Source organism: Seriola lalandi, unplaced genomic scaffold, assembly GCF_002814215.2.
Source record: "Seriola lalandi dorsalis isolate HSWRI2012SDOR001 ecotype SW California unplaced genomic scaffold, Sedor1 jcf7180002054945, whole genome shotgun sequence".
Lineage (NCBI taxonomy): Eukaryota > Metazoa > Chordata > Actinopteri > Carangiformes > Carangidae > Seriola > Seriola lalandi.
In genome coordinates this window covers 2,545,254-2,560,263 of record NW_019525496.1, presented here as the reverse complement: position 1 = coordinate 2,560,263, position 15,010 = coordinate 2,545,254, and the positions used below count along the sequence as shown (strand labels likewise).

General features: G+C 39.2%; 1 protein-coding gene across 1 annotated transcript; it reads right to left on the bottom strand.

Annotated features, from left to right (window-relative positions):
- zbtb34 (zinc finger and BTB domain containing 34) lies at positions 1–12,650 on the bottom strand. Its single transcript, XM_023394020.2, has 2 exons — positions 12,532–12,650; positions 1–6,683 (listed from the first exon to the last, which is right to left on the bottom strand). Exons 1-2 carry the CDS (start codon positions 12,547–12,549, stop codon positions 5,148–5,150), a joined length of 1,554 nt encoding a protein of 517 aa, XP_023249788.1. The 5' UTR covers positions 12,550–12,650; the 3' UTR covers positions 1–5,147.
- Between the last annotated feature and the right edge of the window lie 2,360 nt (positions 12,651–15,010).

Genomic DNA, 15,010 nt, shown 5'->3' with positions numbered 1-15,010 from the left:
GCCAAATCAGCGTCTTTATTTTACAAACAAACGCATTATTCTATTGACATTTTTTATATAATAAAAAAGCAATTTACAAGCTTAAGAACCAAAATGAAGCAGCACAGAATGATTATGAGTAAAATATATAATTTGAATAAATATATTTTATTTCATGCTATAAAATAAATTCATAAATGGCAATAGATACAACATCAGCTCTAGCTAGCTTCATTTACTTCATAGTTGTACAAAACAGTAGAGTTCTGAGGTTCACAGTTGGGTTGTGAGGTTGTGTGTAGAGTGGACAAAACAGGAGTTGGGGCATTTCTACTGCCATGGTTCAGTTCATGGTCTCCAGTGCTCCTCAAGCTTCAGCTCTGTGGAAAACATGGGCTCATTGAGACCTTGAGGCAGAATGCTTGGGAACCACTGACTGAGGACTTGTTTCCCCACCTGAAGAGAAGTGCACAATTATACTATGGACATAAGATGTATGTCCAATGAGACCACTTTTAACACTATATACCCTGAGTTCTAAGTTTTTTTTTTTGCCTTGTCACCAAATACATATGAGCCAGAGACATTATAGTGCAGAGTTAAGGGAGTTGTAAAAGGAAAAGGGACAATAGCTTGGATGAAAACTTCCCCTCTGTTCCTGAACAACTACAACTACAGTCTCACCGCCTGAGGAGCCAATGGAGATCACTGAACCTCAACATGACAACGGACAGCCCGCTCCTAAACAGTGGCTATATAGCCCAAAATCCCTTTCATTATTTGACACAGCTGGAGGTGAAACTCTGAACAGTGCCACTGAGTTTGATGACTGAACCACGCGCTCAGTTTTTGTGTTGCAGTTTACTGACTACCACTGGATTTTGACAGGCATTTTGAACACCAGCAAGCAACACCACATTTTCATTTATATATATTTCCTGAAGAGGAAGTCAACCTGTCCAAAGTTTCAGAAAATATATAAAAACAAATCAATATCAAATTGTCCTGGTCCTACTTCAATTCAACAGCTCCCTGACATTCAGTTTATTTGATATATGACAGGCCAATATTTCAATAGGCTTGATGATCCCAATACACCGCTTTTAAAAAGGTTATTGCTGTTTTCATAATACACAGTGGATAGAAACTGACAGAAAAGCTATGGAAGACTTAAGATTTTTTTCTAAGCCTGTATCAGTGTTCGTAAACTACCTGAAGTGAGTTTATTATAAAAGGAATAGGACGAGCTGCAATTTCAAAAAAGTAGTCTGACAGCCTTCCCTGTAAACACTTCCTTTTGATTACTTGTGGCCCATAATGCATCTCCTGTCCCTATCAGAGGTGTGGAACTAAGAGTTGACAAAGAGTCAATTCGAGTGTGTGTCAAGTTCAACTGGTTCTGTAGATGTGTACTATCACATAAGTAACTATAGTTCATGAAAAGCATTAAACAATTTCCTCTCCATTCGCTTATGATGAAGACATGGACTTGTTTACTCATTTGATAAGAAAAAAAAAAAAAACCTGACTAGTCTAAAAGCACCATTTAAGGGGAGAAGGTCCCTACCAAAGTGATTGAGGCCATTATAGCTGAGTCCCTTAAGGGTAACTACACTAGACTTCCTGGATGGAATTGGTATGTAATATCAACAAAAAACCATAAGTGCACAATCGATGACACGAATACAAGAAAACTCAAGTTAAAAAATTATCCATTGGCAATTTTATACAATTTTGTGGTTGAGCGACGTGCAATTCATCTACAGTATATGAGGGTAAGCTTCTTTTTTTTCTCTTTTTTTTTTTTTTTTTTTTTTTTTTTAAATCAAGAAATATTAAGTTAATTATTAGCTAAATACCCAGACAGCTGTTCCCCTGCCAGATGCTCCGAAAGAACAGGGAGGAAGTAGATTTGAGTTTCTCATGCATCTCCTTCCTTCATTTAAATGCCTACAACTACAGTACATTGCTAAGATTGTCCTCAGTGGCTGGAGAGGAGAGGAGAGGTGAGGAGGGATACAGTATAGTCTCTGAACATGGGGGCAATGGCTCACAGGGGAATAAGTCTGCCTCATTTGATTGTAATCAATTGCTACAAAATCAATTAAATCTTAAAATCAGTTTTCCATCCCATGACCAAAAAAACTGAATCAAATGTTAAAAAGCAACAACAGGGGGCACAACTAAAAAATGGACAAGAATAACATGAATTAGTTTCTATTCATTCTTGGTACCACTTTACATAAATGATGTGGCCATAGTTTGTTATAATCTCTCTATTCAATCCATTTAAAAATGAAAGAGGCACAAGAATCTAAGTGCCAGAATCTAACATGTAAAGCTTGTGGCAAGGCACTAAGTTTAAGATGCCACTTTTTGTGAAGTATTCTCTCTGTTGTTTACATTGGCTTTAAACAATTACAATTGCACAACTTTTATATTGTCAGCTTTTGTATGGCTTAATATATGATATTATTTATGACTTTGCTGCTTAATGTCTTCTTAGCAAATTGTTCAAATTTTACACAACTGATTGTTATAAGCTGGGAAACGTACATTCCTTGCAAATAGCAATGAACTAATCCTACATTAAATTAAGAACCTATTCTTCTTAATAAGCAGTCAATTATGCAATACAGTCAAAATTTCCTGTTATAAATTACCTATTAGTCTTTGGTGTGAAGTCTTGGCACAAAATTGTTTTAGAAGTTTGTACCTATTACTCACAAAACATTACTGACAATAATGCAAGACAGTACGCATCTCCTCCTTTTTTTCTTGGTGAAGGGAAAGAATCATCACAGGCAGAATCAAACTAGTCAGCGACTGATATTGGCGAGGTCAGATCAGCTGTCAAACCTGCACATCACATTAGCGGCTGACAGAAATATACTTGACTTCGTAAACATTCATCTAAAAAGTACTGTAGAGGTTGACAGACTGTGGCTGATGACGGCCAAAAGTGTTTGTGATAAATCCGTACACAAAAAGATAACGAAAAGCTAGCTATACCGATTTTTGCAAAATTCCCTAAATTTTGGATTGCAATCTTAACTGAGTGAAGTCGATGACAGCACATTCAGTGGAATAAAAAGGACTGCACTCTTGACGAAACATTAGACATAAGCAACAATATTCTCCCACCCACACAAAGTACAAAATTATATGAAAACTGTAAAATAATCAAACTCAATTTCATTGACACAAATTCAGCATGGACCAGACCGGACAGAATAAAAGCATTTAGCAGGTGCTCTTCAAAAAAGGCAATAAGCAGCTGGATAGCAAACAAGAAAGCAGGACAGCACAAAAAGGACCACCCAGCTGAGCTTTAAATTTGCAGAATATGATCATCAATCAGGCTTTCTAAGTGCCTTTAAGTATTTACTGTGAATGTAGATTATTTTAAATCAGAATGGAAATAAACCCAAGTCTCTATATGCTAAAAACATCCCCAACCCTGATCCCCATGGTTCAAATAATATAGATAAAATACAATGTTGCCATATGTATGACTTGTAGCCGATAGTATTCATGTGATTGCAGAGTCTTAACAAAGTTTACAACATTTTTTTCTCAGAGGTAAAATTGATTCTGTGAAGCAAGTACTACTCTGACACTGCTGCTGCTGCATCAGAATTAAGACAGAGATTAGCACATTTTATCGCTGGAACAGCTCCCATCCCACTAACTCTGCAAAGTGCATAAATACTTTGGATCGCCAGCTACCTATAACATCATTTACCTCTTAGCCTTAATCTAGCTATGCTGCATCTATGTCAACGCCATAAAGTAGGACTGATAAAATAAGTCTGCATTTAACCCCAACCAATGCAGAGAACAAATATCACAGATCAATCGTCCCACCTTAAAAGGTAGGACAAAATGAGAAAAAAGGAAACAAACCAATAGCTCTTCCAAATAATGTAGGAAAACCCATGTCAAAATGGCTGAGATTCCTTTGTTCTTTCTGTTTGCATATTATTTAGACTTGTATACTATAATGTTTTATGTGAACAGATCCAGGGATGTTCCTCCTGTGCTGAGTTGACAACAAGTACTCTTGTCTCGGTTAGGTGGTAAGAGTATTAACCCAGAAGCCTATCTCAGGACAAAACACATACAATAGTTCGGTATAAATCTGCCATCAGAGTATAGAGGAATATAAACGATTTCACTGTATGGACGTAATTCACCCATTACATGGATGACAGCATCTAAAACCACCTTGGCCAACAGAGTGAGATCTCCAGTAGTGATGAGAGATAAAAATCTTTTGTTTTGTAGAACAAACGTTATGAAAGAGCAAAATCATATCTTGAAAAGTATGTAGGGCCATTCTCTTACTCTGTTCTTCGCATTTGCCAAAAACAAACACACAAGTAAGCTAGCAAATTTAATGCACTCCTAACAAAGCACCTTCTTGATCATCATTTTAACCTGGCTGACCGTGAAACAACTGAAAAGGACTTTGTCCCTAATCCATACAATCAGCAAGGAACATTTCCTTTAAGTATCAAGGCTTTGTGTTAATATTCTTTACAGGGTTTGGCAATAAGATACTGTACATATAACCTAAAACGGATTCCAAACGGTGAACACATCTGTGCCTGGTAGGTTCTTGGCTATGAGGTAGAACCTGGTGAGTTTCATTTAAGTTAAAATACTGTCTGTTATGAATATGTAGTTGCATCATGAGGTATTGAACGGATATGTCACACGAAGCTTTGCACTGGCAGAAAAATCATTCCTTGTGAGTAAGTGACCTCCTGTGGCCACATGTGCAAAAACAGGTCAGGTAAAAAGGTGATATGACAAGCATCTTACCAGAGCTTTCACATTATCAATTATTGCAACATGCCTATATAACTCTGTAAATATGTTTTAAAAAACATTGAAAGATAAAAAGAGAAATCAATTAGGGGGTCTTGATTATTCTGACCACCTCAAAAATAGTAAATTGTGACTCCCTTTGCTTGAAAGAATCATATTTCTATAAAGCACCCATTTGCTCTCTGCATTCAATAACTAACTTTCACAAAATTGACAGAAACCCTTGATGCAAGAAATGTCCATAATAGAGGGAGCTGATTCAAAAAGAAAAAAAGTCCTTTAACGTGTGTTGAAATAAACTTTTTTTTTTCTTTTAAAGCTTCCTTAACCTGGACCTAGAAATCACATCTTGATGCTTGAGCCTCCTCTGGACTGCATTTTGAACTTTCCTCCATATCATTGGCTGGTGCCTCTTCTGCATATTGCGCCTCGAAGGCCATCCCCTCAGACGTATCCACTTGGTCCTTCTGACCTGAGCTTCCCTCCGTCCTCTCTGGAGAGTCTATGTGATTGCTGCCCTCTGTTGCTCCCATGTGCTTCTTCCTCAGGTGCTGGTTAAGGGTGCCCTGAAATGGGAAGCATTTGCCACAGATCTGACAGTGGAAGGGCTTGTTGTCTGTGTGGCCACGGATGTGGTACTCCAGCTGGTCTTTTCTTGTGTACTTCTTGCCACAGAATTTGCAAACAAATGGAGTGATTCCCATGTGCAGGCGCATGTGGCGGTCCAGGCTCCCTTTCTGATTGAAGGTCTTTCCACAGTAGATGCAAATGAGTCTCTCATTGTAGGGGTACCACTGGCTCCGTAGGCTACGCTCTCGCACGTCGTTCTCCAACCCTGTGGGTCCCACAGCTGATTCGCTTTCTTCTGAGCCTGGCTTGACGTGACTCAGCACCCCTGCTGGAATGGCCAGAGGGCGCTTCGCCCTGGCTCGCCCACCTCTGTAGCCACTGAGCATGGAGCGGGAAGGACTAGAGCTGCTAAGGTTGACAAAGGACGGGGATGACAGCCCTGAGTAAGAATAGGCAGCAGGCTGGATGACAGGGCAATAAGAACCCACACTAACAGCCAATACCTGTTCTCCATCCACCAACTCTGTGTGGTAACCATCATCACCAGCTGAAGAGCTATCTGAGTAAGTGGGCCTGTCAGTCTTCTCTATCTTCACGTGCACATCTGTTACTTGCCCATCTTTGCCGATCAGTTCCACTTGCTCTGTCTCTCCCTCCATGGGAGTATCATGCTCTGACACACTATCACTACTGCCACGGTCCGACTGGCCTTCCTCTTGCTGCTGCCGCCCCCGGCCCAAGCCATGTCCTGTTTGACTGTGCCGGGAGTAGTAAGGGGGGGAGATCTGGGTAGGGTTCACAAAGAGGTTGCTGTCATTGACCCCATTCCGGCTGGTCTGCGAGTCGTCTTTCTCTGGGCTGCAGACACTAACTGGGAGGCTGATCTTGGAGTGGATGCTCTCCAGGATTTGGGTACACTTGTCAATGATGGCCTGCATCTGCAGAAAGCTGGCAGCAGTGAGGAAACTGATAATATCCTTGAGCTGCAGGGACATGTGACCTGTGTAGCAGAATGCAAGAAGCTGTTCAAACACCTCAGGGCTTTTGATGACCGAGATGGAAAGGCCACTCATGGTGCTGAGAGCTGAGTGGTCACGAAAGTAGGGTGAACTAGCTGCCAGCACAGCCTTGTGGGCTCGAAATGGCTGCCCTTGAATGTGAACAATGATGTCACACAGCTTCCCTTGCAGCCGCAGCTCATTGAGCTGGGTCAGAACAGTGTTACTGAACTCCGGCACATCGAACTCGATGTAGCTGCCGTCGTCCATTTCTTGGATATGTTTCTCCAGCTTGTCGACAACCTGATGGGGAAAAAAAAGATAAAGCATTAGGTTTTGAAAGACTGTTTGCAATGTATTGCTACATTTTTACAATTTCACAGTTAAGAAAATGTTATTATACATTACAAATAATACAAGTGAGACAGGAGGTTGTTTTAGATGAACATTTGATACAGGCTTACTTTATACAGTATTGTTTAAAACAAATACTAAGCCAAATGAAACAATATTGAACACATCACAGCAAACACATCTTCCTTAACTCAAGTTTAAAATAACTTGTAGTATTTGTTTTTTTTTATCTTTAGACACAGACCTAGGCAATACAAATATTATACCATATGTTGTGAGACAATATAAATTTCTCAACCTTCTGAGATTTTGCCTGTCTTGAACTGTCCCTTCAATATCTCTGGTTGTATTGGCCCATTCATGGAGGATTTTATCCATACTACAAACTACTGTCATTCATGGTAATTAACTTTACTGTAAATGTCATCTGGCTGTCAAAAGTGGCATCATCAAAGTATTGGGATGGCACATACTAAACATTATAAAGTCCGACAATATCATTATCTCTCAATCCCAAAGATAAAAAACAAAAGACATCTGCTTAACCACAACAAGTAACCCGAACTCATTTTGTTGTAGATTTACAATGAGAAAATCTCAAAACATTACACATAAAGCATACAGATGTTTTCATAATGGCTCAAATATACATTTTAACCATGTAGCAGGTAATTGTTTTTCACAGCAACATATAGATAATGCAAGGAGAGTGCTGAAAATACTGTCTGTTTTCTTAGGATCACACCACATAAACAGCATAAAGTGCGAATTTTAGAGGGACAGAGAGAACAAGGGAGACGAGGTTATCCAAAGATAAAATTCTGAATTTGAAAATTAATCTCCCTATATTTGAGCCGTCATTTTATTTGTTATTTATTAACACATTTTATCTGTTATCCATTTAATCCTTGTCGTTACTGTTTAACAGGAAATAGGGCGCAAGTTAAAGAAACATTAGCAACTGATGGAACACATTGTACTAGTATTCACACCTACTGTTGTGAAGCACAACAGTCATACAGGTATACGTATGTAATGTATTTGGCAGAGAAAGAAGAAAATCTGGTTCTACACAGAATGGCCGCATGCACTAGTGCAAGGGTTCTTGAATCTCTCCTCTCTTTTAAGCCTCTCTAATTAATCAAAGAGTGTCAGTAACAAGACTGAAACAACTTTTGCATATTTGTGGATAATTTTCATCCTCTCATTCCTGATGAACACACTTTGACAAGCTTTGACACATCTTGTGAAAATGATCAGTGATCAAATTATCAAATCACCCAATTCAGGTCATAGCTACACCAGTGGCATACTACCCTGACATATATACTGACTTGTGCTGGTTGATAAATGATTAACCGACACTGGCCCTGCCTTCTCCGCAGAACAAGTTAAACCACACTGTGGAACACTGCAACTGTGAGATCTAATTCTATAGTACCTACTGTGTAATTCTGTGTTCGTAAAAGCAAATACTTCTGTGTTGCAAAACCTCAGTATGTGTCCTTTCTCCAGCTTACCCCCCCCACTCCATCTGCCCTTCTCCCATCTCTCCCTCTGCACCTCCTCCTCCTAAACCCCTCCTGCCCCTCGCTGGCAATTCAGCATGATCTTCCGTGCACTGAATCCCTGTCAGCACTTTGGGAACGTAAACGCTTTCTCCAGTTGCCAAAGCCTGCCAAGACACCTGTCCAACTAACCATATGTTCTCATCCTGGCACAGGCGAGGGAAAGATGGATCAGAACAGAGAGAATTGTAACAAGGTGTGCATTATTTTTACTCCCCTTTACCAAAGAGAACATGCTCATACACTAAAACATATCACTGATGGCTGCCAACAGCATGCATAGTAGATGGAGCCAAGTAGAAGGGCAGCCAAAGAATGCATTCTCAGTAGTTGAGATGCACATGCTGGGTGAGGGTCACATGCTTGGCTCACGTGGGAAAACTGAAAATGTTAAAACTCAGCTCAAAAAATTCCATCTGCTGCTCAAGTTCCCTGTCTGGTAATAAACCTGTTTGACACAGCTGCTTCATGTAGGTACATAGAAAGGATGCTGAGTATCTTGTGATAGTTTGGCTGACCAAAAGATCAGCATAACTGTAGTGGAAAGACATCACCCACAGCCGCAGAGTCTTATATGAAGTCTCTAATAACTTTGCCATGTCACTCAAAAAACAAAACAAAAAAAAAACAAAAAAACAGTAGAAGATAAATCAAAGTCAGCAGGTAAGCACTGTATGCTTTCTTCAACATCAGCAGCATTTCACCAACTTTGAAAAACAGCTTGTGGGGAGGACCAGATCCAGAACAGAACTGCTTAACAAGCAAAGGTTAGGGGAGCAATTTAAAACAGATAGTACAAAACAAGATAAAAATAGACCAGATTGGGATACATTAAAGGGAGGGTATGATGTGAGGAACTTTGCTGGTGTAAGAATAACATGCATTGTGGAAACTGTTAAAGCTTAGTGGGAGCTCAGTATGCAGAGCTAAATATTGTATGCTTAGCCTTCGGGTGTGTTCTCTTATTTGATTTGTTCTGGCTGAGTAACTGGAAAACCAGGAAAGGGTCTTTTTTCTTCTCAGCTTATTCACATGTTTATAAAATGAACACAAGTGAAAGTCTTAAAAGGTGACATATTGTAGAAAGTAAGATTTCTATATCTTTTTGAATGATATAGTAGGTTGAGGTGTTACCTTATACAGTAAATACTGTTAAAGTATTAAACCGCTCAATCAGTGGCAAAATGGATACAGCCTACATTCACAAACTGTGACTTAAACGAGCCGTCAGGCCTTCCGTATCTTTGTGATGTCACAACTATACAGTCACCGCCCTCAGCCATGCCCCCAGCACGGCCCACCCAGACCCATAGTCCACTTTATTAACAACACAACACAAAGCGGTCATTCCATTGCTGAGTTAGCAAGCTATAAGACAGAAAAGCGCACCACCATCCCAAGGATAGTAATAGAAACCAGTGGTTTAAGTTTTTTTTACCCCAAATTAGCAGAGCATTTTAGTCCAAATTTGACCGTCTCTTTGGCTCATATCAGCGCTGACTGACCATCGCCAATTGCATTTACCAGTGAGTTTTACCAAGGTGCAGCAGTAGGCTACAACAATCACTCAGAAAACCTTCGGCCAACCATTAAAGGGCCTCTGAAACACACACAAAACACCTTGTGAGAGTTCCACAGAGAAGTGTGGGAGAAGAACTATTTTCAGATGATTTTTGGTACTTAAAACCACAAAGGTATCTTTTTATGGATAACAAAACTTTAAATAAAGCACTGGAAATGTGTAAAATATGGGACATTTAAAAGACCTAATTTATTCTTTTTCTACACCATATTGATTCTTAACCTTGCTGTATTAAAAAAAACATTCATTCAAATTGTCGTCTCCAACACATGCAGATAGGTGTGTTTTGGGGATTAATGGAAAAAAAGACCCAACAAACAAACAAAAAGGCATCCGCAAAGACAGCCAAATGTTTTCTTGTCGTCTCTAACACATGTATTCACTGCATGCATTCAGATGAGAGTAACTAGTGGAAAAGGAACCTACAACATAAGAGTACTCTGACTCTGGCCTCCATAACTGGTGCTTTCCTTCTGCAGAAGTTGTCCTGCATTCTGTCAAGGGTCAGCCCTGATAAATTTACCACCTCTTTTTTGCAGCATGACAGTGCTTTTAATGATCACCACTAATAGTTAAGCTGTCATCCTAAAACACTGTCTTTTCACCTAGAGCCACCCTGCAGTGATTACACTATTACAATTCCAGTTGGCAGTGATAATGCAGTCTCCACCAAATACCACCAAATGGTCAGGATTTACTTGAGGTGGAACATAATTTAATATAGGTAGCCACCATTTGCTGTTTTAATGCAGGAAAAACAAAAACATATGAATGTTTTTCAGATTTAGTCATCTTCTTCAGATAGGTTTTCTACACATCCAAAATTATATAAAAGATATTCACCTATCAGGCACAACATTAAAACTGGTAACTGGGTTTAATGCTGCAGCCGATCTGTGTATCAGTAAATATATATAAAATAAACATTTTGAATCATAATAGGAGTTGAACCTTTTACCATGTGATTCACAAAACATTACTCAATAAAGCAACATTTAAACCAATAATTAAGTAATGAATATCGCAATATCATGAGCAGAAAACATAATTTTAAAGATTGCCAAAAATATCAGGGGAAAATAATGCTCTTTGCAAATGTACAGAGCGTGGCACATGGTACCTGCTTCTGACAAAATTACCATAAACCATAACCACTGCACTCATACCCCAACAATTTCTGAATTACCAGATTACCACAATAGAGCTCACAAGAGTCCAATTTTCATCAGAGATCAATTTATGCACCTGGCATTTATATTCCTTGTTTTGCCAAATCACTAATTTCTGCCAGTGGTTGAAACCAATACAGTTTTACTGCTTATCCCAAACAGAAACAAGACTATAAAAAAGGTAGGTTGAATGGGTGCAAGACCATAACTCATGTAAAAGTCGAAATTGCTTTGGCTCAACTCTGTTCTGACATGCCTTATAGTTAAAATATTTGGACTGGTTTCAGATGCAGTTGTTCCGGAATAATGTGTTTTTGGTTTCAAACTGGGTTGTTAATGCAGCAGAATAGAAGATTTCAAAGCAAATGGATGTCACAGAAATAGTACTAAACACAGTCCTTGGTGACCTAGGTGAACCCAGGTGTACTGAAAGACCTGCCATGTTCCTGCACTTTGTCCTCTCCTGCCATACCATCCTTGTATAATTACTTCACAGGTACATTAGTTGTTACCAAGAGCATTGTTAATACTGGTATCTTTCGATTTTAAGCGTAACAGATGCTAAATGAAAAAAAACGTTGTTGGTTCAGGTCAGTTTCTGACACGCTGAATACATAAGGGCCTGATACCATCCCTTACACGGACGGTGGGATTACAGTACGATTTATTATTGCGACTTTTAGCGACACATTTACTTATGTTAGCTTCATCATGCATGGACATTGGGGACATTAGCATGTACATTTGATCCCATCGTACGTGTACACAACGCCGATACACTGGGGAGTAAACGTGCGGGGTTTTAAACTTTGTTGCAAACCATTCTGGTAGTACTTTAGGTAGCTAGTGATAGTGAGTCCACGTAGCGGAGCTGCTAACGTTGGCATTAACCTGAACATGACATCCACCTGCTACTTGTTTTGTTGTCTGCAAAACTTCTCGTTTCTTCGATAAGTTGCAGTTAGGTTAACGTTCGTTAAAACATCGGTTCACGGGGCCGATACACCCAACTATCAAGCAGCACACAAGCACTCGCTGACCAGCTATATTAGCTAGCACAGCCTAAAACCGAGCAATTGTTTCAGAAAAATGCGTAACTTTTATTCTGACTTCACTCTTGAACGCACGGTGGATTAGTTTACGATTTAGTCACATTTTCTCTGCCTATACAAAAGCTTAACAACACTGTACAGTTAAGTAGCTAAGTTACAACAACGAACGCGGGTGCAAACTATGTCGGCTGTCATATGAAACAGCTAGTATGCTACCTAGCTTAGCTCGCAACTGTTCCATGTCAGCCAGGGCTACGTAGCGACCGATGCTAAGTAGCGGCTAACGCTTCCTAGCAGGTAGTTGCTAGCGTACGGTCGCACGCAATTATTTGCTCGTTACTTAAACTGTAAGATCAAAGACGTGCCGACATTACAGACACATTATGGTCACTAGTTCAAGCCAAAGTTGAAGTCCAGCAAACTCACCGTCTTGCAGATTAACATTAAACGTTGTCCATTCCCCTCAGTAGTTCGCTAACACTACAGCCAGGCCTCCCCCCCTCTCCAGTCCAGATGTGTCAGACAGTTGCTGCTGCAATTTTTGCATCAACAGGAAGTGTTCTTTTGGCTCTTTGCATTCATTCTATCAGTGTGTTTTGCAGCAGCCCCTCCCTGGCTCATGTCAGTGTTATGTACGGAGACATCGTGTACTTAATATGCAACGTGATGGAGAACATATACAGGCGCAAAAATAAATGTTAAGTAGCCTACAGTCGGTTTCCAATTTGTTTCCAGTAGATTAATGTTGCCATACTCATACTCTTATCTACTGACTAAACCTATACCATGATAGTATACATACGTCAGTTTCATCTGCTTCCACTTTACAACACTGACAGCGGGAGGGAACACTAAATGACAAAATCCACGTTTATTTAGTGTATTGATCTCTGTTGTGTAAATGTTTATTGTATCACTATCAACTTTTGTCATTTAAATCTGAGAGGATAATGCTCCATACTTTTCCAGCCCAGCTATGCACCTGTGCAGTTGCCTACCCCCACCCCCCACGCACACGCACAAACACACACACACACACACACACACACACACACACACACACACACACACACACATACACATACAAACATACAAATGCTTTATTATATTATGAAAAGTTAAAACATTGGTAACATTGACTCTCTCTTAATGATATATACTGAATTTATTCTTCGTATTATTTCCTTAGACCCACAAACAGAAGGTAGCATTAAATTATCACCAAGAGACAGCAGGAACTGTGGTATTGCGCCCCTTAAATTAAGCTGAGCAGAGCCGTGTCACTGTCAGAATTTAAAAGGCATTGGTCAACTCATTAGATGCTTTCATAGTCTCATTGTAATTTAATGTAGTTTTTGAGCCATTTGTTGTGTTCAATAAGTAGAATAGTAATAATAAGTTTTTTGAAATGAGTTACATAATCAGTTTTCATGAACGCAAAATAAACCCATTCAGTTCTTTATAGATACCACAAAGGGGCGCCAGAGACTAAATTGATGGTGAAACTTAAACTTTGCACCCCAATCCTCCCTTTCATTATAATGCACAACTCTCAAAAGGTTGAGGTGGATCAGCATTACAAAGAAAATATGCCATTGAAGCATTTAGATGGCATTATATAATACGTTACATTATACACTATAAAAGTGGTGACTTAAAATATTAACTTGTTACTGTTTGTTCTTTATTTTAATCATTATTTTTTAACACTTTTATTTTCACTTTTATTTTCACATTTTTGTGAATAGATGTTTTACAAGGGCTGGATTATGTTTATTAACTAGTGCATCATAATTGATTAAGCATTAGCAAATTATTGGTTATTCAAAAATATTGGAACCACAGCATGATTTAATGAGGAAAGTCATGACAGTGTATAAATGTATTCTTTCATTAATCCAATAAAACTACAAAAATAACAAAATGGAAAATACTGTAAGTGCAGGATCTTAAGAGAACAGAACTTAAATTTAGATTTTACAATGTTTGGCCATCCCCCAATTTAGGCAAAGAGGTTTGTTTACTGTAGTAGTCTCTTTTATGTACAGCAGAGCTTTGAATATAATCTTGAACACTGCAGGCATATTGTAATTATTTATAAGGACTTTGCACCTACACAAAGTCTTGACATACAATATTGGATAGTTCATAATCATTTGGTTATCAACTTTTACATTTGCAAATCACAGGAATATTGTGAGGTTAAAGCTCAGGTGAAAGCCACATTTAACTTAATTTTATTGAGTCTTACTTTTACTCGTAGATTATAATAGGTGCTTGCAAACACTGTATATGCTGTCTCTTTTTTATTTTTCTTATTGATAATTGTCTGTTTTTCTGCTGGTAAAAGGGACAAAGTAAACTCTTGTCTGCTGTCTTCTGTTAGGAGCACTTTATCTGCAATACTTGCCGTGGAGGGGAATGAATGTGCACTGTGTGTGTTTCTGTTTTTTTATTGAGTGTGAGTGACAGGTTGGCAGCTCAGGTGAATATCTGACCTAATCTGTGTGCAGGTGGGTGATCAACGTAGAGAGAGAAATCGCTTTGTCATTGCACGTGCTTCTTGTTAAACAAGTCACTCCTCTATTCTCGACCGTGATTTTCTTCTTTTTTTTTCAGGAGATTGATGCATAACTGAAGGTGCAGCCAAAGTATGGTGATTAGAGATAGTTTTGTTGATCTGCAGGAATGATCATGGTATTGATAACATTTCAAACAAACTCATAATCAAAGGGTTTCCTGTTGAAGTTGTAATCTTTTCTGAAATGGGGCTTTGTTAGCTCAGTGTCATTTGGTTGACCAGGAATTATATGGCGGTAAGCTAATGGGGCTGGTTTTGAGTGGTGCAGCGCCAGGGATCGTATAGGGGCTCCAGGTGGTGTGGCCTGGGGCTCTGATGTGCTGC